Source organism: Candoia aspera, chromosome 3 (genome assembly GCF_035149785.1).
Source record: "Candoia aspera isolate rCanAsp1 chromosome 3, rCanAsp1.hap2, whole genome shotgun sequence".
Classification (NCBI taxonomy): domain Eukaryota; kingdom Metazoa; phylum Chordata; class Lepidosauria; order Squamata; family Boidae; genus Candoia; species Candoia aspera.
Window position 1 is genome coordinate 3,330,821 of NC_086155.1, and position 24,358 is coordinate 3,355,178.

The following is a 24,358-nucleotide window of genomic DNA, read 5'->3' on the forward strand; positions in this document are numbered from 1 at the left end:
TTATTCGTGCCAGAAGCATCACAATTAAAATAAGGCCTGCTGTAAAACATAGAATTTAAAATATAAAATATAAGAGTTAAAATACATAAAAGATAAAGCGATCTTGCCCAGAAACTAGCAACATTCATTGCGTTCTGTCACGCTGTCATGAGGTCCTCAAATGTGCATTGATCAGGGCACAAAGGACAAGTGTACATGTGTACACTTTTTAAAGAACCCTGTCGCATCACTCACTCTTGCATTGCCCAGTTGTGAGTGTGTAACCTGCAGTCTGACACACAGCTCTTGTAAGGGGACAGGAAGGTGATGGGGGGCAGGGGAGAGCCTCAAATCCTTGGGAAGGGGGTTTGCTGTTTATTTTTATTTTTCTTCTTCTCCCAACCCCCTCCCCTTTTGGCAAGGCAGGCCCACATAGCTACTGAGGCCAGCAGGATGATTTTTTTTTAAAAAAAGAGCAGAGTTGTTGAGGAAGAGGGGGGCTGTCAAAAAAAAAAAAGGAAGAAAGAAAGGAGGAGGGCCGCAGGGAGAAAGGAAGTTCTAATTTTACAGAACGTGAGCGCGTTCAGAAGACAGACTGGGGCGCGACCTGCAGAAGGGACAGAAGTCGTCCCGGCTGGCATCGGCCGGGTCTTGCATCCCTGGAATTGCGCGGCAGCAGAGCGTTTTAGCGGAGAAAATAAGTCTTACGGGCCGGGGGGGGTCTTTCCTCGCCCACCTGGCCGCCATGCAATTCCTCCCGGACTTCCTGGCCTTCAGCCTCCTGCTGGCCGCCTGGGGGGCGAAGGGGAGCCAGCGGAGGGCGGGCGAGGGCGTCTTCCGCCGCCGGTCCCACCGCGTCCAGCACGGCCGCTGCAGTTACACCTTCGTCCTGCCCGAAGCGGATCCGCCCCTCTGCCCACCCAGCGGAGACCCTTTGGGCATCAACTCGCTGCAGCGGGATTCCCCGGCGGAGTCTTTTCCCGGGAATGACGGGCAGCCCACCTTGCGGGTCCAGCAGCTGGAGAGGACCTTAGAAAATAACACCCAGTGGCTAATGAAGGTAAAAAAAAAAAAAGAGGGATATGGGGCGGGGGGAGGGCAGTGGGATGCCAGGAGCTGGGAGGGTCGGGGATGCTCAGCCCTGCCCAGGGCATCTGCCCTGGGCACCTGGGCTTGAAGAGCACCTGGGCTTGAAGAGCAAGGAGGAGGAGGAGGAGGGCAAAAAATGGACTGCATTTCATTTGCCTTCAGAAATGAAGTAGGACTATCCCCCGTGTCTCCCTTTGGTCCCATTAAAAGGTGGAACCGGGAAACAATTTGTGGAGCTCGGGGAAACCCCTGCTTGGGTATTTTTGCTGTCCATGGTAGGGAAAATTGTACGCATGAAGCGCAAAACAAGAGGTTCTGGGTCTGAGCGAAAGCAGGAAGGGCGCATCTACAAACCCAAAGCAGTTGTTACGGGGCATCCTTAATGCTGCTTATCTCTTTCAACTTCACTGGGGGCAATTGTAGAATTAAAAACTGGACCCTTGGCAGATCTGGGCCTTTCCCCCCCTGCTCTCCAACCCTCTCTGAGTCTGCAGAGAATCAGAGCAGCTTGCGATGTGCCGGCCCCATTGGCAACTCCTCAGTCTTCCTTCCAAGGTAATGGGGGACAAAGCCTAACAGGTTTTACTCTCCTTGAGGGTGACCTTGGATGGTCTTGGACGGGGGTCCACAGGAGGGGAAACCAATGAAAAAAGCCAAGAGGACAGCTGTGACCATGTGATCAAAGCCGTCCCCTTTTTATGTGCTTTTATGTCCAAAAAAGGGGCAGGGCTTCAACTGTGCAAAGGAGGCTGCCATCTTGACTTTTTTGACCCCCCCGAAGAAGGGACTTATTTTCTTGTACTCCGTTGAAGTTTGGCTGTGGCCATGTAAACTTCTTGAGAGAGTTGAGGATTTGGCAGCAGTCCTTTGAAGGGTGACCTGGTTTACACTTTGCCTGGTTTGACAATTAGAAGTGTGTCGGACAACCCACTGAGTGTGTTCACATGACACATTGCACAGTTGGATCAGGGTAAGACCAAACAGCTGCATTCACACAACTTCAGACACTTGCTTACAGGTAGTCCTCGCTTAACAACCATTCATTTAGTGATGGTTTGGACTTACAATGGTGCTGGAAAAACCAATCTGTGACCGGTCCTTACACTTATGACCATCACAGCATCCCAACGGTCACGTGATCATGAATTGAGTGCTTGGCAACCAGTTCACATTTATGACCATCGCAGTGTCCCATGGTCACGTGATCGCCATTTTTGATCTTCCCGGCCAGCTTCTGGCAAGCAAAATCAATGGAGAACTGTGTGATGCACTTAACAACCACTGCAAAAAAGGTCATAAAATTGGGTCATATTCACTTAATGACTGCTTCACTTAGCAACCAAAATTCCAATCCCAATTGTGGTCGTTAAGCAAGGACTACCTTAGTTAGCTTCTATGTTATGGGCTTTGTGTCTGGTGTGAGTCCAGCCCACTTAACTAGCATATGGCTCAGTCTATTGTATGAGCCTAGAAAGTGCGTTAAACTAACCAAATAAATTTGGTAAACTAAATGTGGTTCTTTTCCTTTTTTGCCTGCCAAAATTTTTGGCCTGCCAGCGAGTTTTGACTGCTTATTTCATCTGTCTCTTATCTGCCATGGGGCAAGAACTTTTTCAACATAAGACTTTTTTATTAGTGGTGGGCAAAAAAGAAACAAGATGAACTATTTATACATATACACACACACAAAAAAGAACAGGATGAACCAGAGCGGGTGAACTCATGTATATAAAAAGAAAAGTAACCAAGGTTAACAGGAACAGAGTTCAGTAGGTTGTGTGAATGCCTTGGCTACAGCTTTACTGACCTGGTTAACGCAGCTGAATGAATGCCACCCTGGTAAGGTCACCCCATTTTTCTTTTCATGGAAAGAAGTGTGGAAAGTAAGGTCCAACTTAGTCAAATGAATGAAAACTGACTGACTGTTGGGGATGTCTGTGAGGGGGGGGGTCAGAAAAGTCAAGATGGCAGTCACAACTGTGTGACCCCATGGACACCCATGCAGCCTGTGCCAGTTGAACTGTACAATAAAACCTCAGTTGAACAGACCAGGTAGGGGAAGGGAGTTGTTAAATTGGACAGTACACCACTGCAGTGATTTACAGGTAGTCCTCACTTAATGACCAGTTGTTTAGTGACGGTTCAGACCTACAACAGCACTGAAAAAAACAACTTACAACCAGTGCTCACACTTATGATCATCACAGTGTCCCCGCGGTCACATGTTCACGATTTGGGCGCTTGGAAACCAGTTTGCATTTATGACTGTCGCAGCATCCTGTGGTCATGTGATCACCATTTTCAACTTTCCTGGCTGGCTTCTGGCAAGCGAAATCAATGGGGAACCATGTGATTTGCTTAACGACCATGTGGTTTGTTTAATGATCGTGGTGATTCACTTAATAACCGCTGCAAAAAAGGTCTTAAAATCGGGTCAGATTTGCTTAATGACCGCTTTGCTTAGCAACCAAAATTCCGGTCTCAATTGTGGTCTTTAAGCGAGGACTACCTGTATGACATCTTGTGTGATCTCACCATTCAAAGGTTCCAGATCCTCTCAACATCCCTTGTTTGATGACCTCATTGCCCCAATGATGTAAATCACCATCAAATTGGTCTGTTGAGTGCAAAATGTTTCACTGTCACCAAACTTGACTTGGTAGAAAAATGTGCTTGAAGTGGTCATGCACGTTTTTCTACAAGAGTCCTGGGTAGAGAAATGGTCATACATGTATCTCTTTCTGGCCAGGGCCCCTCCAGGAATCCTGAATTTATCTGAGCCCTGGAAGTAAGGCCAGGGCAAACTGACGCAAACTTTTCGGAGCAGGCGGGGCAACTGCATTGGTTGACCTTGTCTATGGTATTCTCAGGAAAGTCCTTGTGCTTGGTGGGAAGAAAATGCATTGAGCAAGATTCACATGCCAAATCAGCCCGCCAGCCATTCGATCAGCGTTTCCCAACCTTGGCAACTTTCAGATGGGTGGACTTCACCTCCCAGAATTCCCCAGCCAGCCAGGGTGTTGGGAGTTCCCAATGCTGGCTGGGGAATTCTGGGAGTTGAAGTCCACCCATCTTAAAGTTGCCAAGGTTGAGAAACGCTGCATTAGGTATTTGGAGATAAGAAATTTTTCTCCGTGCCCGAAGACACATTTCTTCAGCTTTCCTGCAGATCCAGATCCAGGCCACTTATAAGCATCACTCTTACTGCCATCATCTTACAGCCGCTCCCATCAGCCCCCGCTCACATGGCTGCAGGCACTCTGCAACATCTGGAAGAGAGCCGATTGCTGGCTGTTAAGCTGAACTTATCATTATAGGCAGCCCATTCCAGATCTTGAGGGGACTCCAACTCCCAGAATCCCAAGCCAGAATTTTGTAACTTAGGTCTAGCAAGGGATTCTGGGAGTTGAAGTCCAATGCAACAGGAAGGCTCCAGGATAGAGATCATGACATATTGGAACAGGTGTTGAAATGCAGTGTGCAGCTGTCTTTCCAGAGGACAGTTCTCAAGCGATCTGGGGTGACTCCAGCTTAAAGAATAGAAGCCAGGAGCTGCTGATCTCAGCACTTAGCCCTGGAACTGTGCACATGCTGACATACGGAGAGAGACACAACCATCTGGGTTGGGGCGAGATGGATCAGGGCCTCTTTTGGGTATGAAGCATAGCAGGGCCATCCTTTCCCCTTGAGCAGCTGCTGCTCCTTCAGCACAGCCGAAAGAGTTCGGTCAAACATCGGCAGTTTTTGTACCATCCGGAGAAGGTGCACGTCTTGCGCCTGCTGGAGAAGCAGAAGCTGCTTAGAGGGGCTGGGTGTGGTGTGCAAGCTCCACGGGGTGCTTCTTTTAAGTCAAACATCGGCCGGTGAACCCACAGAGGTCCGAATGTTTATCCTTGCACGGTTGAGATTTTTAAAAAGTGGTTAGTGTTTTCCTGGATCTGCCATGTGGGCCTGCTCATTCTCATGTTTGGTCACAGCTGACTCTGGTGGTCATCTCCCAGCCAGGTCTTCCATTCTGTGCATATAGATATATTTAAGGTTGCCACTGGGAAAATATTGCTGATGGAGCAGAGATATCAATGAAATGAAAGGCCATCAGGACAGCTTTGTACAGTGACCATGGTTTGCACACCTCCACAGCTGTACCCTTGATCACCAGGGTTAGATTTCCATTGTATTATGGTGCTACATGCAAAGACTTTTGCACCTTTGAATCGATTTTAATTGTCAGGGTTGGGTGAGATATGATGAGATCCAGATTTGGGCCTCCATCAAGAACCACAAGCCTCATCCAGAAGTGGGTTTATCTAATTCACTGCCCAGATGTGGAGGGAGATTTGGGGAAAATCACCCTCCCCCCTATTCATTCTTTAGCATGAGAAAAAATAACAGTGACTACGACTTCAGAAAATCATTTTTCAGATGATTGGGATGAAATCTGCAGGCAAGATAGAGCTTTACAATCATTGTGCACCCACTGCTGTAAGTATTGGTTCAGGGATGTTTAAGAACTGTAGTCCTCTAAAATGTTTTCAGGGATTGTAATTTGATTATTTTGGATGGAATATGGTGTTGCTTGTGTTCCTGTTCAGTTTCTCACCCTTTTTCATTATTTATTCCAGCCAAACAGGGTGCTGGAATGATGAATCAGTAACCCTTAATTTCTGGGTAAATGTTAGACAGTGATTGACAGATTCTCTGGTCCTAAAGTAGTACCCAAAATGGTTTTGAAATGTAGCCCAGGCGAGATCACCTAACTAATACAACTGAATCACTCAGGTCAAAAGATTGGTGGGATCGCTACATGGAGTAAAATGTGAAGACTTCCTAAGATCTTTCCACTTTCATCATCTCTCTACTGCCTGAGATAAGATTCTAAGCAGGGTAATCAACCAGAGGTGTTCACAGAGAGGGGGGTCAATAAAGTCAAGATGGCAGCCACAATCATGTGATCAAAGCCCCAACTGTTAAAAAGGGGTGGGGGTTTGGTCACATGGTTGTGGCTGCCCTCTTGACTTGACCCTACCCCCACAGACACCCCTGTGACCAATGGTGATCTAGTTTAATTTAATTTAATTTAATTTAATTTAATTTAATTTAATTTAATTTAATTTAATTTAATTTAATTTAATTTAATTTAATTTAATTTAAAGGCAGAAAACACTGGGCAGCTCACAATCCAACAATAATAAAAATGCAATACTCTATGAATAATCAGAGATATAATAAACAACGAACAAGAAAAATAAGAACAATGTTTTTAATAAAAATCAAGAACAACATGGTGGTCCAGCAACAATGCACCAAACACAGTGGTTTGAACATAAGGGAACTTCTGATTTGAGGACAGATTTGTGGATCATTGAAATTCCATAATAGTCCTTTCCTCCTTCCCCCTCGTGGCACTTTATATAAACAAAGTACTTATTCTATCTTGGGAAACAGGGTTTAAACAAAGTATTTATGCAAGCTGCTGGCAAACAGACGGGAATAAAGATTGGCTGTATTCAGCACAACCTTGGAAAGCCGCCTCAATCACATAGACTCTTATCTATGAACAAACTGGATGTTCATGAACAAACAATGTTGATTTGATTATGTACCATCAAGTCAGGGTTGACTCTTAGCGACCATGTAGATAGACTTTCTGTCCCTAATCTGGTCTTCCAGGTCTTCCGATGGTGTCCCCATCACCACTGTAATTGAGTCCATCCCCCTCGCTGCTGGTTGTCGTCCTCTTCTCTTTCCTTCCACCTTTCCCAGCATTATGGACTTCACAAAGGAGCTGGGTCTTCACACTGATTGATTGATCGATCGATTGATTATCTGCCTTCAAGTCAGTGTTGACTCTTAGTGATGACATAGGTAGTTTTTCTCCATAATGATCTGTCCCCAACCTGGTCCTTCAGCCGTTCCAACATCTCTTCCCATTGTCACTGTAATTGAGTCCACCCCTCTTGCTGCTGGTCATCCTCTTCAGCTCTTTCCTTCTACCTTTCCCAGCAACATTGCTCAGCAACCTAGAGAGTGCCAAGTTTGCTCTTCTTTTCTCATGAAATTGCATATTTTCAAAGTGTGACAAGCATCAGCAAATGGGAGGAAGGAAACGGCCCCATCTTTCAACCTCATTCTTTGCAGATCTGTCCTGACCTGCACATTCCCGGTCTGTAGCATGGACTCTGATAGGACTCTGGAGGGAGCAGAGTTGAAAAAGAACTAGGATTACTTTCATCCCTGCTTGAAAAGAGGATTACTGTAAAAGATCGGCTGTTGCAACGGAGATATCCGACCAATCTGTGCATGTTGGGAAACGACCTGGACGTAATTGTCTGTAGACCCCTGGATTCTTGTTCAGTGGGGGGAGAGGGGGGAAATGCCAAATCCCGCAGGAGAAATTTCACTCCCTAACTGAACTTGAGTTCCTGGATTCCTTGCGGGAGCGGTTGAGAAATCTGACACCCATTTGTAGTGAGTGCAAAGCTTTGGCAGGGCTGTTGGGATCCTGCCTGTGCTTCCTCTGGCCAGCAGATTATTTTAATCAGTTCTAAGTTGAAACTCTCTTTCTTGGGGTCCTGGCCAACGCTTCACCGTTGCAATTTGGGGCTCCCCAAGGAGCGTGAGGAGCATTTGCCTTTACCAGGAGCGGGCACCACTTCTTTGCATGGCCACTCTGAAAATACGGCGTCCCTCCCAAAGATGGGCTGTTTTTCACAAATTCAGCTGGAACCACTTAACAGGGCCTGTTTTCTTTGGATTCAGACCCTGAAAGAAACAAATAGAGATGGCGGGAAGGGGGGAGAGAGAAAGAGAAGGGGAGAGTGAGGAAACACAGAAACGATCGGCCCGCGAGTTAAAGAGAAAGTGCGGATGGTTGTCTGTCCGTGCCGCCTGGCAGCTGGGGCCTTGAAAGGTCAGGAAGGAGAAAGGTGAAGATGCCTCTTAGCATGTGCAGAGTGCCTCCTTCCCCTCGCTGAGTCAGAGACCCCAGCTTCTCCAAATGTGGTAAAAAGGAGGATTAAGAATCAGAAGATGGGATTTGCAGGCTTATTTCAGCCTCAGTTCCACTTTTTTTGAAAGAGAATCAAAACTGGAAAATCCAGGATGCACGTAGCATCTCTTGCTCGGGAGCCCACGTGGAAAAATGGGTTGGAGGGCCTGGGGCTCCTTTCTCGAAGGTAAGAACCAGGGAAGTAACGCAAAAGCGTTTTGCACACGGGCAACATTTCTTTCCCTGGCCTCATCCCAAGCCAGCAGTTCTTGGCTGGGCCCCAATCACATGGTCCAGCAACATCTGCCGGTGATCCTGCCCAGCCCTGGGACCACAAAACCCATCATCTCTGCTTGGCACTGTTGCGGTGCTGCCAAACACTTCCTGCCTTGGAAACTTCCAAGTGGGACTCAGGCCATCAAAACAAGGCAGGTTCATCCCCAAATCGCTGGTTCTTTCTGCATTTTATGGTTATTGTCCTTATGGGTAGTCCTCGACTTACAACCACAACTGGGACTGGAATTTCCATCGTAAGTCATTGTGGTCATAAGTTGAGTCACCATGTGACCGGACCTGATTTTACGACCATTTTTACAGCAGTCGTTAAGCGAATCATGGGTTATTAAATGAATCCGGCTTCCCCAATGGGTGTGTTTTGCTGGAAAATGGAAAATTTTGCTGGAAAATTTGTATTTTTTACTCTTATTTATATTATTTATTATTGTAATTTTATATTGTGGATTTTATGATGGTTATGATGGTTTTAATTGATTACTGTAAACCGCCCAGAGTCCCCCAAAGGGAGGAGATGGACGGGGACAAATTGGATAGATAAATAAATAAACAAACAAGATGTCGCGAAATGTGATCATGTGACTGTGGGATGCTGCGACGGGTCGTAAATGCGAGCCGGTTGCCAAGTTGCCAAGCGCCTGAAATGCGATCATGCGACCGAGGGGGGGTGCAACATTTCGCAACACTCGGAAGTGCTTTATGAGCCTTAAAGCACCTGTCCTAACAGCCAGGAACCACGCTGAGACAAGGAACTGGTCTCTAATGTTTATTGCTTGTACATAACAGGAATCCTAACAAACTGAAGAAGCGTGGGAAAAACCCAGACATATAAACCCCAAAGGTTAAGGTGGTCCCGATCTGTGTCTCTTTGAATGGCTGCCCAATTCCTCAGTGCTACTCATGCGCTTGACAGTCTGGATGGGAGCCCCCTGCTCGCCATCCTTACTCATGACAGCACCCATTCCAAGACCGTTGTAACTTCAGACCATTGTCGTAAGCTGAGGAATACCTGCACTTCATCTAAAATTAAGCAAGAGGGCTGGCAACGAGAGTCCTTCGCAACATGGCTATCTTTTTCACCGCAGGGGAAATGAATTTTGGCTGAAGCAGAACATGTAGTGTCATCGGTGTGGGCGTGGGTGGCCGAGAGCAGAGAGGGCTTGAGTCAGGGACCAGCTTGGCAACGAGAACAATGATTACCAAGGAAGAATCCGGATGCTAAATCATTCCATCCTAGATGAACTAAAACCAGGCTGTTCCCAGGAAGCACCAGTTATGAAGCTAAAAGTTGGCTATTTTGGACGTGTGATGCAAGGCAAGAGTCACTGGAGAGAAGTTTCATGATGCCCAAAAAACTCAAAGGGGTTCAAAGAGAGGAAAGGTGGTTAGATGCTATCTGCTGATGTAACCAAGGGCTAACAAGAGAGGACAACCCACATTATCTGAGATCTTCCAGGTCACAAACAGGGAGAAGCAACCCAGCAGCTGAGCAACAAATCCAGATCCTGGGTGAACAAACGTGGAAAAGAGCTCTCATTTCATAGAAAGAATTGCAAAGCTTTCTCCAGCTTTAGAGGGTGAGGGGCAGCTCAGGAGACTAGGAAGGGGTGGACTTTCAGCGCAGACAAGTTCTGGCTAGTCAGGAGTGTCTGCAAGGAGGGGTCAGCGAAGTCAAGGTGGCGGCTACCACCCTGCCCGCACAGCCCTGTTCCTTTTTTATGTGCGCTTGGAGGTGGTGGCCATCATCTTGACTTTTTTGATGCCCCTGAGGGCCCCCTCTGCTATTAATGCTGGACAGAAATCTCCCTGCATTTTTCTCTATCACTTCTTAATTAAACCTACTCAAATTCAGGATCCAAAAAAGAAGACACATTTGCACATTAATTCGTCTAATATTAGCAAACTTTGCATATTGACATGGAATCGATTTTTAGCCCCTTCACCCCGATAACCTCAGCCTACCCCTTTGGGATCATGTCATATTTCACTAGATCTGTGTTTCTCAACCTTGGCAACTTTGAGATGTGAGGGCTTCAACTCCCAGAATTCCCCAGCCAGCATGGCTGGCTGGGGAATTCTGGGAGTTGAAGCCCACACATCTCAAAGTTGCCAAGGTTGAGAAACACTACACTGGATATTTTAGATGGTCAGATGTATGTCTGCCTCCCAGGGAGCACCTTCATCCTGCCCTGAAATTGAGAAATAGCTTGTTTTTACCAAGTGTTTAGCCAATGCATTGGTGTTATCTCCCTTTTCCGTGCTGCGATTGTTTTGAAGGAGTTAAAATTCTTGTTTTATCGGGACGCTTGTTCTTGCAAAGTTACAGTGGGGAATTTCCAGCCGAGTTTGTACCCACTGCATTCCCAGGCAGATCCGGATTGGAGCGAATGCACGCGTTGCTCCGTTCAGCTGCCAAAAAATAAAGCTTGATGTTCATTGGTTCAACATCAGCAAAGACCAAAATTGGCAAAATGGGATCAAAGTCGGGCAAAATCAGGGACAGAAGCACAAACAGCAGGTGAGAGATTAGAAAGGACCAAGGATTGATTTAATCATAACAATCTACATTATCTATAGGATATCCTCTTTCTCCTCCTCCTCCCTCCTCCTCTTCCTCTTCTTCCTCCTCTTCTAGAATTTTTCCCATAGAATGAAAGATTGAAAAGAAAGAAGAAAAAAAATAAAAAAGAAATTAAAGTTAAGAAATATATAAGTGACTTCCTACCTTCGTTTCAACACGTAATTCCAATCTTCTTATCCCTCCTCCAATCTTCTTATCCCTCCTCCCTCTTAGATGTTATACAAGTCTCTTCATACAATATATCTTTAGATACCCAGAAGGCAGAGTAATCCCACGATGGCAGTGTGAGAGTTGGGAGGCATACAAGGTTAATGTATCACGGCTGGTCGCACAGCCAGCCAGATGTTTAGACTGGGTTTGGCATTTTTGTCCACCTGTCAAGTCCTTCCCAAGGATCTGGGAGAGGCAGATGCTGTTGTTTAATAATATTGAAGGTATCGAATGATGATGGCGATGTGGGGGTAATCTACAGTTCGATTCACAGTCTAAGTGGTGGAAATTTAATAGTTCGTCCTAACCAAGGACCTAAGAATGATTAAGGTAGCAACTAAGAATGTAGGCAGTTCCAAGCAGGGTGTTTTTGTGTCAAATTAGGGTGTTCAGGTCCGATTAATTCAGTATTTCCAGAGTCGAGTATTTCAGTATTGCTCTGAGGGCTCCAGTCCCAGTCGGTATGACAATGGATTTCTTTTTCCATAGGTGTTCAACTTCAGTCTGCAAGTCCTGGCATTTCATAATTTTTCCAATTATTCCTATTATTATTATTAGCTTTCCAGAGCTACAAGAAACAACTGTGTGCCTAATTAGGGTCTCAAAGGGAGCAATCTTATTCCAGCTTTAACCCTGTTATGCTACAGCAGACTAGAGAGGGAAAGGAGGACACCAGGTGATGCCTCCTCTATTCTGCACTATTAAAGAAACAATTTGGTGGGTGGGGATGATGGATCCAACACATGCAACGGAGACAACATTTAGCTTTTCTTGCTTTTACACCATACAGAAGCCCACCGAGGGACCAAAAGACAGGGAATCGGTGCCCCTGCCCACTATTGGTTCTGGCCACACCCACCATGTGCTGCAGCCCCGCCCACCACTCTCTCTCTCCACCTATGGCAAGTTGAAGACCCCTCTGCCAGATTACACTGGAATAAAGACTGGATCCCTGGGGCTGATGGGGATTGTAGTCCGACACACCTGGAGGGCACTAGCTTGGGAACAGCTGAGTATCATCTATCTAAGTTCAAGATCCGGATGTGCTTGTTAATGATTCCCCGTTTTTTGAAGTCTTCGGCCTCAACAGAAAAGCACGTGTTTCTGTATTTCACTTCTCCCCTCCTTCCAGCCTCCCCAGGGCCCACTTTACATTTATTTTTCCAAAAAGATCAGAGAATTATTAATAGTTTCCTCCCACTTCCTGTGTTAAATCTGGAGATTATTTCTTCTTCTTTAAATGGAAATTCTACCTCCCTCAGAGAGTATCAAGTGCTCGGGACTCAAGCAGAGGCAGGGCTGTCTGAAGGAGTCAAAAAAGTCAAGATGGCAGGCATGATTATGCAGGCTCGGTACACCTGCAGATTCTTTCATTAAAACGAAAACTCCTATCCTAATACAGTTCTTAAAAAGAGAATGAAAAAAATCTCTTCCCTAGAGAACTTGGAGATGAATGAGGTGTTACAGGGAAAGTATCCAGGTGCTGAGATTTCTACAAACTAATGACCATTCTCTTTCAATCAGTCTAGTTCAAGAGGCTCTGTGAGAATCTATCTTCCAAAAAGGCAAAAGGAGGAACTGGGGAGCTACAATCTATTGGTGAAATCTAAAAGTGCTTGTAAGTCTTGAAAACAGTGCAGTGAGCATGGGTTTTTCAAGAACAAGTTTCTCTCACTCTAATCAGAAGGCCATAAGGTATTCCATGAAATGCTTTATTGAAATCAAGATATATTATGTCCACTGCATCCCCACAATCAACTAATGAAGTTAATCAAAAAATGAAATAAGTGTGACCAGGACTTCTGTTTGACAAATCATGCTGGCAGCTATTAATCCCTGCACTGTTTTCAGGATGCTGCATATAGATGGATATTGTTCACCTTCTCCTCAGTAATCTTCCCAGGTATTGCTGACAGACTGACCGATCTGTAGACTAACCAAAAGTGAAATATGAGCCAGAAATGTAATGTGGCTGCAAAAAGGATAAATGTATTTGTAAGTTGCAGGAATAGTTTCAGATCATGATAAGTTATTTGCAGGACCGTTTGCTCTGATTGGAATCTACCTGTCCTATGTGTGAGTTCCAGGAGGGGTCTTCAGGGATCCTAAACAGGACGCAGAGAAAGATATTTTCAGCAGCAGCCTTGTTGCTTTGGAATAACATGGCTCTTCACCTTACTGGGTTTTCCCAAAGCTGTGAAAAGGATTTTATTTAGTCCGGCTGTGGGACAGGAGTGTCTGCAGGGTGTGGTCAAAAAAGTCAAGATGGGCCACCAAGTGGACCTTCAATTGCACTGTCATGGTCACCATCTTGACTGTTTTGACCACACCCTGCAGGCTGTCAGCTTCTGTGCTGCCACCAGACGGGGATCCCTTGGCTCTGCTGGTGAGCCATCGGAAGCCCCCACTTCCCAGAGACCTTCCAGAAAGCTGGAATTTATCAGGCAAATCTCAGTTATAAGAATCTCTCCTAAAAATAGAGAAGTTCAGGAAACACATCTCCCTTGTGGATTTAAAAAGAGGAACATCTGCCTTTCATCACTGTCCTGAACACGAATCTTCTTTCTCTCTTGCATGAACACAGCCCCACTGCCTGCCCCAAGGAAGTGACTGTGAACTCCCAGGGGGGTTGGTATCGTCTGCATCCACAGTTGATTGTGGAACCTCATTCATCAGCCTTTACATGGCCATCAGGGCTCTCTCCTCCCTCCCTCCCTATTGCATTTCTTTTTCTCTTTTTCCTGATAGCTCAAGGTGACTTCCCAAAATTATCTCCAAAACTACATCCCTGGGAGGCTGTCTGGGCTGACAGGAGCATTCTGCAAAGTCAGGCACAGGGCTGCATTCACACAACCCACTGAACCAGCTGAGTTGGAGGTCTAGCAGATGCACTTTTACCAACAGGCAAAGCATGGAGAGTGTTAACTGGCATGCGTGTGTATGTGCCCGTGTGTGGTGCAAAGCCAGCCTGTTTGTTTAGGTAGCAATTCAATGTATTCTGAGAAACCAGAAAACCCATTCATTCAGAAACTGAGATAAATATGTTGTCTGAATGCAGCTCAACGTATTTTCTCCAGGCCATCAAACACCTTCCTAAACACATATATTTTAATCCCCCATCTGAAAGTTCATAATCTGTCTGGCAGTTCTGCATGATTCAGAGGCTGGAAGGAAGATTTTCTGGATGTCAAATAAGTCAAGATGTCAGCCGTGTTTGGACAATCAAGTCTCCATCCTCTTTTATGTAGTTTGGGCATGACTTTATTGACCTCCTCCCCCTTTGGGTGCCCCTGCCTCCAAGTAACCAGACCTAAACACCACCACCACCACGCCCTCTTGCAAAGCCCATGGATCTTGCACCCATTACTTTTGCCTCTCACAATTGTAACTTGTAGTTGCATGAAAGGGATCATCGAAAAGCTGATCCTTCTCAGCCAGATGCCAGTGCTGTTCTTTTGGTTCACGGATTGTATGTCATGTCCTTCATCCCCAGCCCTTAGCTGGGAAATCTGGGCAGGTCACACGTATGAAGGGTTGAGGAAGACAGTTCTAATCTCTTATTCCTCTAGGTCAGCCTTTCTCAACCTCGTGACCCTGGAGGAACCCTTGAAATATTTTTCAGGCCTCGGGGAACCCCTGCCCATTCAGGCTCAAATATCGGCCAGAAGTTAAAAAATTATTTTATGTATTTATATTTCAAAATTCTGTCACTGCCCATCTCCTCCAAAGGGGGACTCTTTATATTTATTTAAAGACTTACTATATTCCTTCCATGTGTGGGCCTGTATATATGCATTAACAGTATTTTTAAACTAAAAAATAATGAAGCTTACCTCTTTAATGAGAAGTTGCCTGAATTTGAAATAATTTTTTAAATAAATCGTGATCTCCCAGGGAACCCCTAGTGACCTCTCGTGGAAACCTAGGGTGCCACGGAACCCTGGTTGAGGAACCCTGCTCTAGGTTTTAAACCCTAGCTTGTTCTCATGGCCACCATCCTCAAATGTGTCCATCTTAAAAACATCAGACCCTGCCAGGCCATAGACCAGACCCAGTTCTACTTTGTCTACTCCAAGCAGTAGCAGCTGGAAAGGGGGTTGCCAAGAATGGTCCCCCAGATGTTTTGGGTGATAACTCCCATCATTCCTCGTCTTTTCCACTCAAATAAAAGTTGATGGAGTTGCACAGCATCTGGAGGACCAGCCCTGGCCCAGCCTAATTTAGGCTTTCAGTTGAACCCTCCTGGGGTGGTCCCAAGCCATCACTGTGCAGTAGCCTCAGGACATTTGGGGACCCCCCATTTCAGCAGTTCTGTGGCTCCCCCTGCCTTAACCCAAGGCAAATAAGTGTTCTGCTCCCTCTCCCACACCGGAGCTCCAGATGAGATTTAAATCACCACCTCTGAGCCTGGATGGCAGAATGATGCCTAAGTTGTACCGATTGCAGCGTCGGTACCCGTTCCCATGGCATAGCTGCGGCTCCAGTACAGAATGTTCTTTCCGTGAACTTTGCACCATTTTGCTCCAGGCGAGGGACTTCCAGGAGTCTAAATGAAGTGAGATCCGTGGAGCTAACAATTTGTTCAATTAGTCAGCCAGAAAGTAAGAAAGAAGGAAAAAGCTATAATTACAGTCTCTCCAAAGAAACCCACAATCGCTAGTTGATTAAAGCCGGCGCTCTCGAAAAGGGGTTTAGCCAATTGCTCAGAAGAGGAAGCGGCTTGCAAAAACAATGACATGTTTATTCTTACATGGTCATAAACCATTCAGCATATTTTCGGCTGGTGTTACTGGATCCCAAGGGGGGGTCGTGCAGACATTTCCCAGCTGTTGGGCAGTGGGGCAGAGGGGGGCAGAGATACTACATCGGGATTTTGCATCAATGCTTGTGTTGTTTTGCCCATATGTCCAAAGTAGTGATTCCATGCATAGTCTCTATCTGTATCTATCTATCTATCTATCTATCTATCTATCTATTTCTGTCTCTATCTATCATCCATCCATCCATCCATCCATCCATCCATCTCTATATCATCTCTGTCTGTCTGTCTGTCTATCATCTATCTCTATCTCTATCTCCCATCCATCCATCATCTCTATATCATCTCTATATCATCTCTATATCTATCTATCTATCTATCTATCTATCTATCTATCTATCTATCTATCTATCTATCTATCTATCTATCATCTATCATCTATCTATCATCTATTTATCTATCTATTTATCATCTTACTAATCCACCTTATCTCTCTCTCTCTCATCCATCCATCCATCTCCTACCTACCTAATTTCTGTCTCTCTCATCTATCTACTTTCCTACTCCATCCATCCACCCACCCACTCATCTACTGACCCACCAACCCACCCACCTTCTCTCTCTCTCTCATCAATCCATCACCTACCTATTACTCACCTCAATCTATCATCTATTATCATCCATCATCCATCCATCATCCATCTATCACAGGTATTTATTTAGAGTGTCTCCTTCAAAAGACTTGGGGCAGTTGATAGTATTGCCACCAATTCCTAATTTGTAGCAGCTCACATGTCTGTGGTGCCCACCTGTACTGCTGGTGGGAAGGGAAGGAGAAGAAATACTTGCACTCACAACACAGCTGCAGGAGCACCATGTGGCAGAGAACCAGGTCTTGCTCCGGGCTGGTCCAGCACGTGGCAATGGGATGAAGTTATGAGTAGGAGGGTTTCTGTTCATGATCACGAGACACATCTCAGTAGCAGGGGCAGCTCAGTCCTGGAATGAATTCCTTAGGAGGACCGATGGGCTCCCTTCTTAGAAACTGCCGTGCCTGGGCTGGGCAGCTCTTCGCTGGGGATGCTGTAGTGTCATAGAAGCAGAGAGCTGGAAGGTACCTTAGATGTCACCTGGTCCAATCCCCTGCTCCATGCAGGATCCACTAGAGCATCTCTGACAGATGACCATCCAGGCCCTGTTTGAAGAACTCCACCAAAGGAGAAGTGACCACATCAGGTGGCAGGCTGTTCCACTGGCTGACTGCTGCTGCATTCAGTGTCCTGTCTCAAGCAGGAAGTTGACCTAAATAACCCAGAAGATCCAACTTCCAACCCTAGTGTTCTATATTGGGTGATGGTATAATTTTAACACAATCTTCAGTCCACAGTAGCAGGTTGAATTTTAGGTGCCGATGGATCCGACCGACTCATCTAGTCCAGTGTTCTGTTTCCACAAAGATGAATCAACGACCTTTGGGATATTCGTAAGAAGGCATGAGTGTCATGGCATCCTCCGGCCTCCGGCCTCTGAGAGGCTTCACACCACCAGCTCCAATTGGATGACCATCATGTTTGCTGGACTAGAGATTCTGGGAAGCGGCATCTGACAGTTTTGGAGAGCACCAGATTAGGGAAGATTGCAGAGACATTGGGGGATCAAAAGAAGTCAATATGGCCACCCACCCACCTATACCCACATGAGCATTGCAAGTAAAAAAGAGGGCAGACCTTCAATTACCATCCCTTCCTGGAGCGAGAGGTCCTTCGAACAGTCACTCATGCCCTGGTCATCTCCCATATATATAGACTACTGCAATGAGCTCTACATGGGGCTACCCTTGAAGAGTATCCAGAAGCTACAGCTGGTCCAAAATGCAACCGTGCAGGCAGTTTTTGGTGCCTCAAGATCAGCACACATTACTCCCTTGCTCCGCGAGCTGCGTTGGGTACCGGTCTGCTTCCAGGTCCAATTCAAGGTGTTGGTTATCACTTTTAAAGCCCTACATGGCATGGGGCCAGGCCACCTAAGGGACCGTCTCATCTCCGTTACATCAGCCCGTCCCACCCGATCGTGCAGAGAGGGCATGCTGTGGACTCCGTCTGCAAGAGAACTCCATCTGGCGGGGTCCAGGAGGCGGGCCTTCTCTGCAGCAGCTCCCACCCTTTGGAACACCCTTCCCCCGGAAGTGAGGTTGGCCTCCTTGCTTCTGGACTTCAGGAAACGGCTGAAGACCGGGTTTTGTCACCATGCCTGGAGTGGGGAGAGGAAAAGCCACTCTTGGGGATGGTTGGTTCCCTAGTCCTGCCAGGACTGGTTCCGGTCCCCTTTGCGGGGAAATTAGATCTGCCATCACTTGGACTTTATTATATTTTATATATTATGTATATTTATTGATATTATCCTGATTTTATTGTATTTTATACTGTTTTTTTGTGAACCGCCCAGGGTCCCCTGAGTGGGGGAGATGGGCGGTAATAAAAATATGATAAATAAATAAAAATAAATAAATAACATCCCCCTAACATCGACCCGTCCCACCCGGTCAGGCAGGGAGGGCATGCTACGGACCCCATCAAGAAAGGAATTTCATCTAGCAGGGTCCAGGAGGCGAGCCTTCTCAGCAGTGGCGCCCGCCCTTTGGAATATCTTGCCCCTGGAGTTGAGACGGGTTTCCTCACTCTCGGACCTCCGGAAGAAACTGAAGACTTGGTTCCGCCGCCTTGCTTGGGAGGGGGAAAGCGATAGCTGCACCTGGGGATGGCTGGCGCTATAGCAACCCTTAGTGACTGTGTTCCATCTCCACTTGGATTTTATATTTATTTTCTATTTATATTTCTAATGGTAAATTAGGTGGATATGTTTTTTGTTGTTGTTTATTCATTCAGTCGCTTCCGACTCTTCGTGACTCCATGGACCAGCCCACGCCAGAGCTGCCTGTCGGTCGTCAACACCCCCAGCTCCCCCAGGGACGAGTCCGTCACCTCTAGAATATCATCCGTCCACCTTGCCCTTGGTCAGCCCCTCTTCCTTTTGCCCCCCACTCTCCCCAGCATCAGCATCCTCTCCAGGGTGTCCTGTCTTCTCATTGTGTGGCCAAAGTATTTCGGTTTTGCCTTTAATATCATTCCCTCAAGTGAGCAGTCTGGCTTTATTTCCTGGAGGATGGACTGGTTTGATCTTCTTGCAGTCCAAGGCGCTCTCAGAATTTTCCTCCAACACCACAGTTCAAAAGCATCGATCTTCCTTCGCTCAGCCTTCCTTATGGTCCAGCTCTCGCAGCCATATGTTACTACGGGGAACACCATTGCTTTAACTATGCGGACCTTTGTTGTCAGTGTGATGTCTCTTTCTCTTGACTATTTTATTGAGATTTGTCATTGCTCTTCTCCCAAGGATTAAGCATCTTCTGATTTCCTGACTGCAGTCAGCATCTGCAGTAATCTTCGCACCTAGAAATACAAAGTCTTTCACTGCCTCTACGTTTTCTCCCTCTATTTGCCAGTTATCAATCAAGATGGTTGCCATAATCTTGGTTTTTTTGAGGTTTAGCTGCAAGCCAGCTTTTGCACTTTCTTCTTTCACCTTCATCATAAGGCTCCTCAGTTCCTCTTTGCTTTCAGCCATCAAAGTGGTATCATCTGCATATCTGAGATTGTTAATGTTTCTTCCAGCGATTTTAACTCCAGCCTTAGATTCCTCAAGCCCAGCATGTCGCATGATGTGTTCTGCGTACAAGTTGAATAGGTAGGGTGAGAGTATACAGCCCTGCTGTACTCCTTTCCCAATCTTAAACCAGTCTGTTGTTCCGTGGTCTGTTCCTACTGTTGCTACTTGGTCATTATACAGATTCCTCAGGAGGCAGACAAGATGACTTGGTATCCCCATACCGCTAAGAACTTGCCACAATTTGTTATGATCCACACAGTCAAAGGCTTTAGAATAGCCAATAAAACAGAAATAGATGTTTTTCTGAAACTCCCTGGCTTTTTCCATTATCCAGTGGATTTTGGCAATTTGGTCCCTAATTCCTCTGCCTTTTCTAAACCCAGCTTGTGCATCTGGCAATTCTCGCTCCATGAATCGCTGAAGTCTACCTTGCAGGATCTTGAGCATTACCTTACTGGCATGTGAAATGAGTGCCGCTGTTCGATAGTTTGAACATTCTTTAGTGTTTCCCTTTTATGGTATGGGGATATAAGTTGATTTTTTCCAGTCTGATGGCCATTCTTGTGTTTTCCAAATTTGCTGGCATATAGCATGCATTACCTTGACAGCATCATCTCGCAAGATTTTGAACAGTTCAGCTGGGATGCCGTCGTATCCTGCTGCCTTGTTATTAGCAATGCTTCTTAAGGCCCACTCAACCTCACTCTTCAGGATGTCTGGCTCTAGCTCACTGACCACACCGTCAAAGCCAGCCCTGATATTGTTATCCTTCCTATACAGGTCTTCTGTATATTCTTGCCACCTTTTCTTGATCTCTTCTTCTTCTGTTAGGTCCTTGCCATCTTTGTTTTTGATCATACCCATTTTGGCCTGGAATTTACCTCCAAAGTTTCTAATTTTCTGGAAGAGGTCTCTTGTCCTTCCTATTCTATTGTCTTCTTCCACTTCCACGCATTGCTTGTTTAAAAATAATTCCTTATCTCTTCTGGCTAACCTCTGGAATTTTGCATTTAATTGGGCATATCTCCCCCTATCACAGTTGCCTTTTGCTTTCCTTCTTTCTTGGGCTGCTTCTAGTGTCTCAGCAGACAGCCATTTTGCCTTCTTGGTTTTCTCTTTCTTTGGGATGTATTTTGTTGCCGCCTCCTGGACAATGTTGCAAACTTCTGTCCATAGTTCTTCTGGACCCTATCTACTAAGTCCAGTCCCTTAAATCTATTCTTCACCTCCACTGCATATTCCTTAGGAATATTAGTGAGCTCATATCTAGCTGATCTGTGGGTCTTCCCTAATCTCTTTAGTCTGATCCTAAATTGTGCAAGAAGAAGTTCATGGTCTGAACTACAGTCAGCTCCAGGTCTTGTTTTTACCGACTGTATAGATGTCCGCCACCTTTGGCTGCAAAGGATGTAATCAATCTGATTTCGGTGTTGTCCATCTGGAGAAGTCCATGTATAAAGCCGTCTCTTAGGTTGTTGGAAGAGAGTGTTTGTTATGCAGAGTGAGTTGTCTTGGCAAAATTTTATCAGCCTATGTCCTGCTTCGTTTTGTTCTCCCAGGCCATGCTTACCTGTAATTCCAGGTGTCATTTGACTGCCCACCTTAGCATTCCTGTCTCCCGTGATAAAAATAACGTCTCTTTTAGGCGTGTTGTCCAGTAGGTGCTGCAGATCCTCATAGAACTGCTCTACTTCAGCTTCTTCAGCATCTGTGGTTGGGGCGTATATTTGGATCACTGTGATGTTAGATGGCTTGCCCTGAATTCGAATTGAGATCATTCTATCGTTTTTTGGATTGTATCCGAGCACTGCTTTAGCCACTTGACTATTAATTATGAAGGCTACTCCATTTCTTCTGTGGTCCTCTTGTCCACAGCAGTAGATCTGGTGGTCATTTGATGTGAAGTGGCCCATTCCAGTCCATTTCAGTTCACTGACGCCCAAAATGTCTATCTTTCATCTTGACATCTCACCAATAACCACATCCAATTTGCCCTGGCTCATAGATCTTACATTCCAAGTTCCAGTGGTGTGTTGATCCTTAGAACATCGGATTCGCCGTTCACCACCGGCACCGTCGGCCGCTAGCTGTCCTTTCGGCTTTGAGCTAGCTGCATCATCACGTCTGGGGCTAGTTGAGCTCATCCTCTGTTCCTCCCCAGTAGCATTTTGACCATCTTCCGACCTGGGGGTCTCATCTTCCGATGGTATACCGACATATCTCTGGTTGTACTGATCCATTTAGTTTTCACGGCAAGAATACTGGGGTGGGTTGCCATTACCTTCCCCAGGGATCGCATTTAGTCTAACCTCTCTGTCATGACCTTCCCGTCTTGGGTGGCCCTTCACGGTTTAGCTCATGGCATCATTGAGGTGGTCAAGCTCCAGCACCACGGCAAGGTAACAATCCTTTGCTGAAGGGATATGTTTTTAGTATCATTTTATTGTAAACCACCCAGAGTCCCCCATTGGGGGAGATGGGCAGTGACATAAATTTAATTAAATAAAATAAATAAATTACGTGGGCACGGCTGCCATATTGACTATTTTGACACACCAGCAGACATCCCTGGATCTGACCCTGTCTAGTCTGGGACGGTTTTCTTAGAGTGGATATTGCTTTCTAAGATCTCCCTGAAATTCTTGGAACAAGAAATGAGGAAGCATTGAATTCCTGGAGCCATTTAGAGAAATTTCATCAGCCTTTACTCAGTGTGTTAGACTGCTGTTCTAGCATCCCTGCCAACAAGAAGGGTCAACCATTTTGGCTATGGATTATGGGAATTCCAGTCTGACACACCTGGAGGGCACAAGAAGGTTGTGCTGGAAAGTGTCTTATGGAAAGAGTGGTGGAGAATGATGATTTAATTGGCCAATTAATATGAAGAATTTGATTTTAATTTTTAAAAGTACTCATAACAGTAAGAATAAAGCCATTTAGTGGAAAGAGAACATTCTGCGTTATGGTTTTGTGGACTGCCTGTACTTCTGGTTGCATTTTTGTCATTACAGGCTTATAAACCATCTATCTTTGTTCCTGGGTAGCTAAAATGTTGTTAAACCTACTAAAAGCTGAACACAGAAATGTTGGCCCTCTGCTGAACCTTTAGGCTGTGGAGTCCTTGGGGCTCTGTGAGCTTGGCTGTTTTCTTGCAGACGTTTCATTACCCGACTAGGGAACATCATCAGTGCGAGGGAGTGTGGGGTTTGCTCCCTGTTTATATACAGTGTTGGCTGCTGTAGGGGATCTGTTCTAGTCTTTCTGTTTCCTTCTTAGCTTTTTAATTGTCTCTTTTGAATGGCGTGTAAGTGTGGTTTATCTCGATGTGTCTACGGTATTGATGGCTGATTTGTCTGAATGCCCAACTTCCAGGAATTCCCTAATGTTTTGGGATTTGGCTTGATCTCTCATTTGAGCTAACACTTGACCCTGTGGCTGAATCTGTCCAAGTGTTGTGAGACAAAGGAGTTTCCGTCATGTCTTCTGACTGTTCGTTGGCATTTGTGATACCAGATATCTGCAAAGGTGGCATCAAAAATGTCATGATGCCATGTGATTGAAGCCCTGCCCTTTTCTTACGTGTGCACAGTGTTACTTTGTGTTGCGTGTGTAACATGGTTGTGGCCCACCACCTTGACTTTTGACTCCCCCCTGTGGATACCCCTGGGTGACCCACAGACTAATTCACGCTTGAGTATTTTCTGAAGATGGAAATTTTGAGGAGAGCTTCCTGATCAAACGTTGGTTGCATTCTTGCCTCCCATCTTCTTCTTTTATGTGGTCCCCCATTTCCTCAAAATGTTTATGAAGGAAAAATGTCTGGAATAGCTGCAGAACAATGGCTAAACTACTGGTTGGAGCAATCAGTGTTTGAAGCTGCTTTGGATTCCAACCAAGTTAGAAGATGTTTTCCTACTTTGAACCTCCTTCTTAGCTAAAATTCCTAGGCAGCAATCCAAGGGCAATCATGCCATGATGATTTCTAACCATCAAGAGTTTGCTTGACCCAGAGGGTCCTAGGCAGTCATCTAGACCTATGGCCTGGAGTCTGGTTTCTTCAGGAGGTGAGAGAATCCATGGGGTGCCTCTGGAGACAAGCAAGGGTATGACTAACCATGACTGTTTCTCTTTTAAGAAAGATCTAAGGTCTTCTTAGGAATGAGTATTAGGATAATGTGGTTTGAAAGCAAGGCTGGGGAGCTCAGAAGCACTTCCTTCTCACGTGTGGCTGCTTTCCCTTTAGCTGGAGAACTTCATCCAGATGAACATCAAGTCTGAGATGGAGCACATCCAACAAAATGTGGTACAGAACCAGACGGCTGCAATATTGGAGATTGGCACCAACCTCTTGAGCCAGACAGCTGAGCAGACACGAAAACTGACCAATGTGGAGACCCAGGTGATTTATTATGGGGATGGGGGAATTCAGGAAAAAAAAAAGAGATGCATAAATATTCAGAAGGTACACAGGGATTTAACTTCCCAGATTTTCAGCAGACTCTCCTAGGAAGACATCCAGCCAAACCTTCTGTTTTGATTTCTGGACTTTTGTTCTTGGAATTGGCCTAAAAAAAAAATTGAGTTCTTCTTGTAGCAAAACAAAAATGTTTTCCAAGTCAGGCCAGTTCTTCTCCTTGTATATTTAAAATCTCACAGGATCAGAACCCATCAGCAATTGATTAAGCTTCAAGAATACCTCACAGCTAAGCTCTGGTTTGCTTTAAGATAGTAGAGAACTATCAAGCTGATTCTGCAAATAAATAAATGAATAAAAATAAAACATGGAGAGACT

At 45.6% G+C, this 24,358-nt stretch overlaps 1 protein-coding gene across 1 annotated transcript in view; it reads left to right on the plus strand.

Moving 5' to 3' along the window:
* Positions 1-480: 480 nt before the first annotated feature.
* Positions 481-24,358, plus strand: part of ANGPT4 (angiopoietin 4) — a 47,062-nt gene continuing 23,184 nt past the window's right edge. The window contains exons 1-2 of the mRNA XM_063296862.1: positions 481-1,039; positions 23,810-23,965. Of these exons, the coding sequence (XP_063152932.1) occupies positions 725-1,039; positions 23,810-23,965 (471 nt within the window). The 5' untranslated portion in view covers positions 481-724. The remainder of the gene's footprint in view (positions 1,040-23,809; positions 23,966-24,358) is intronic.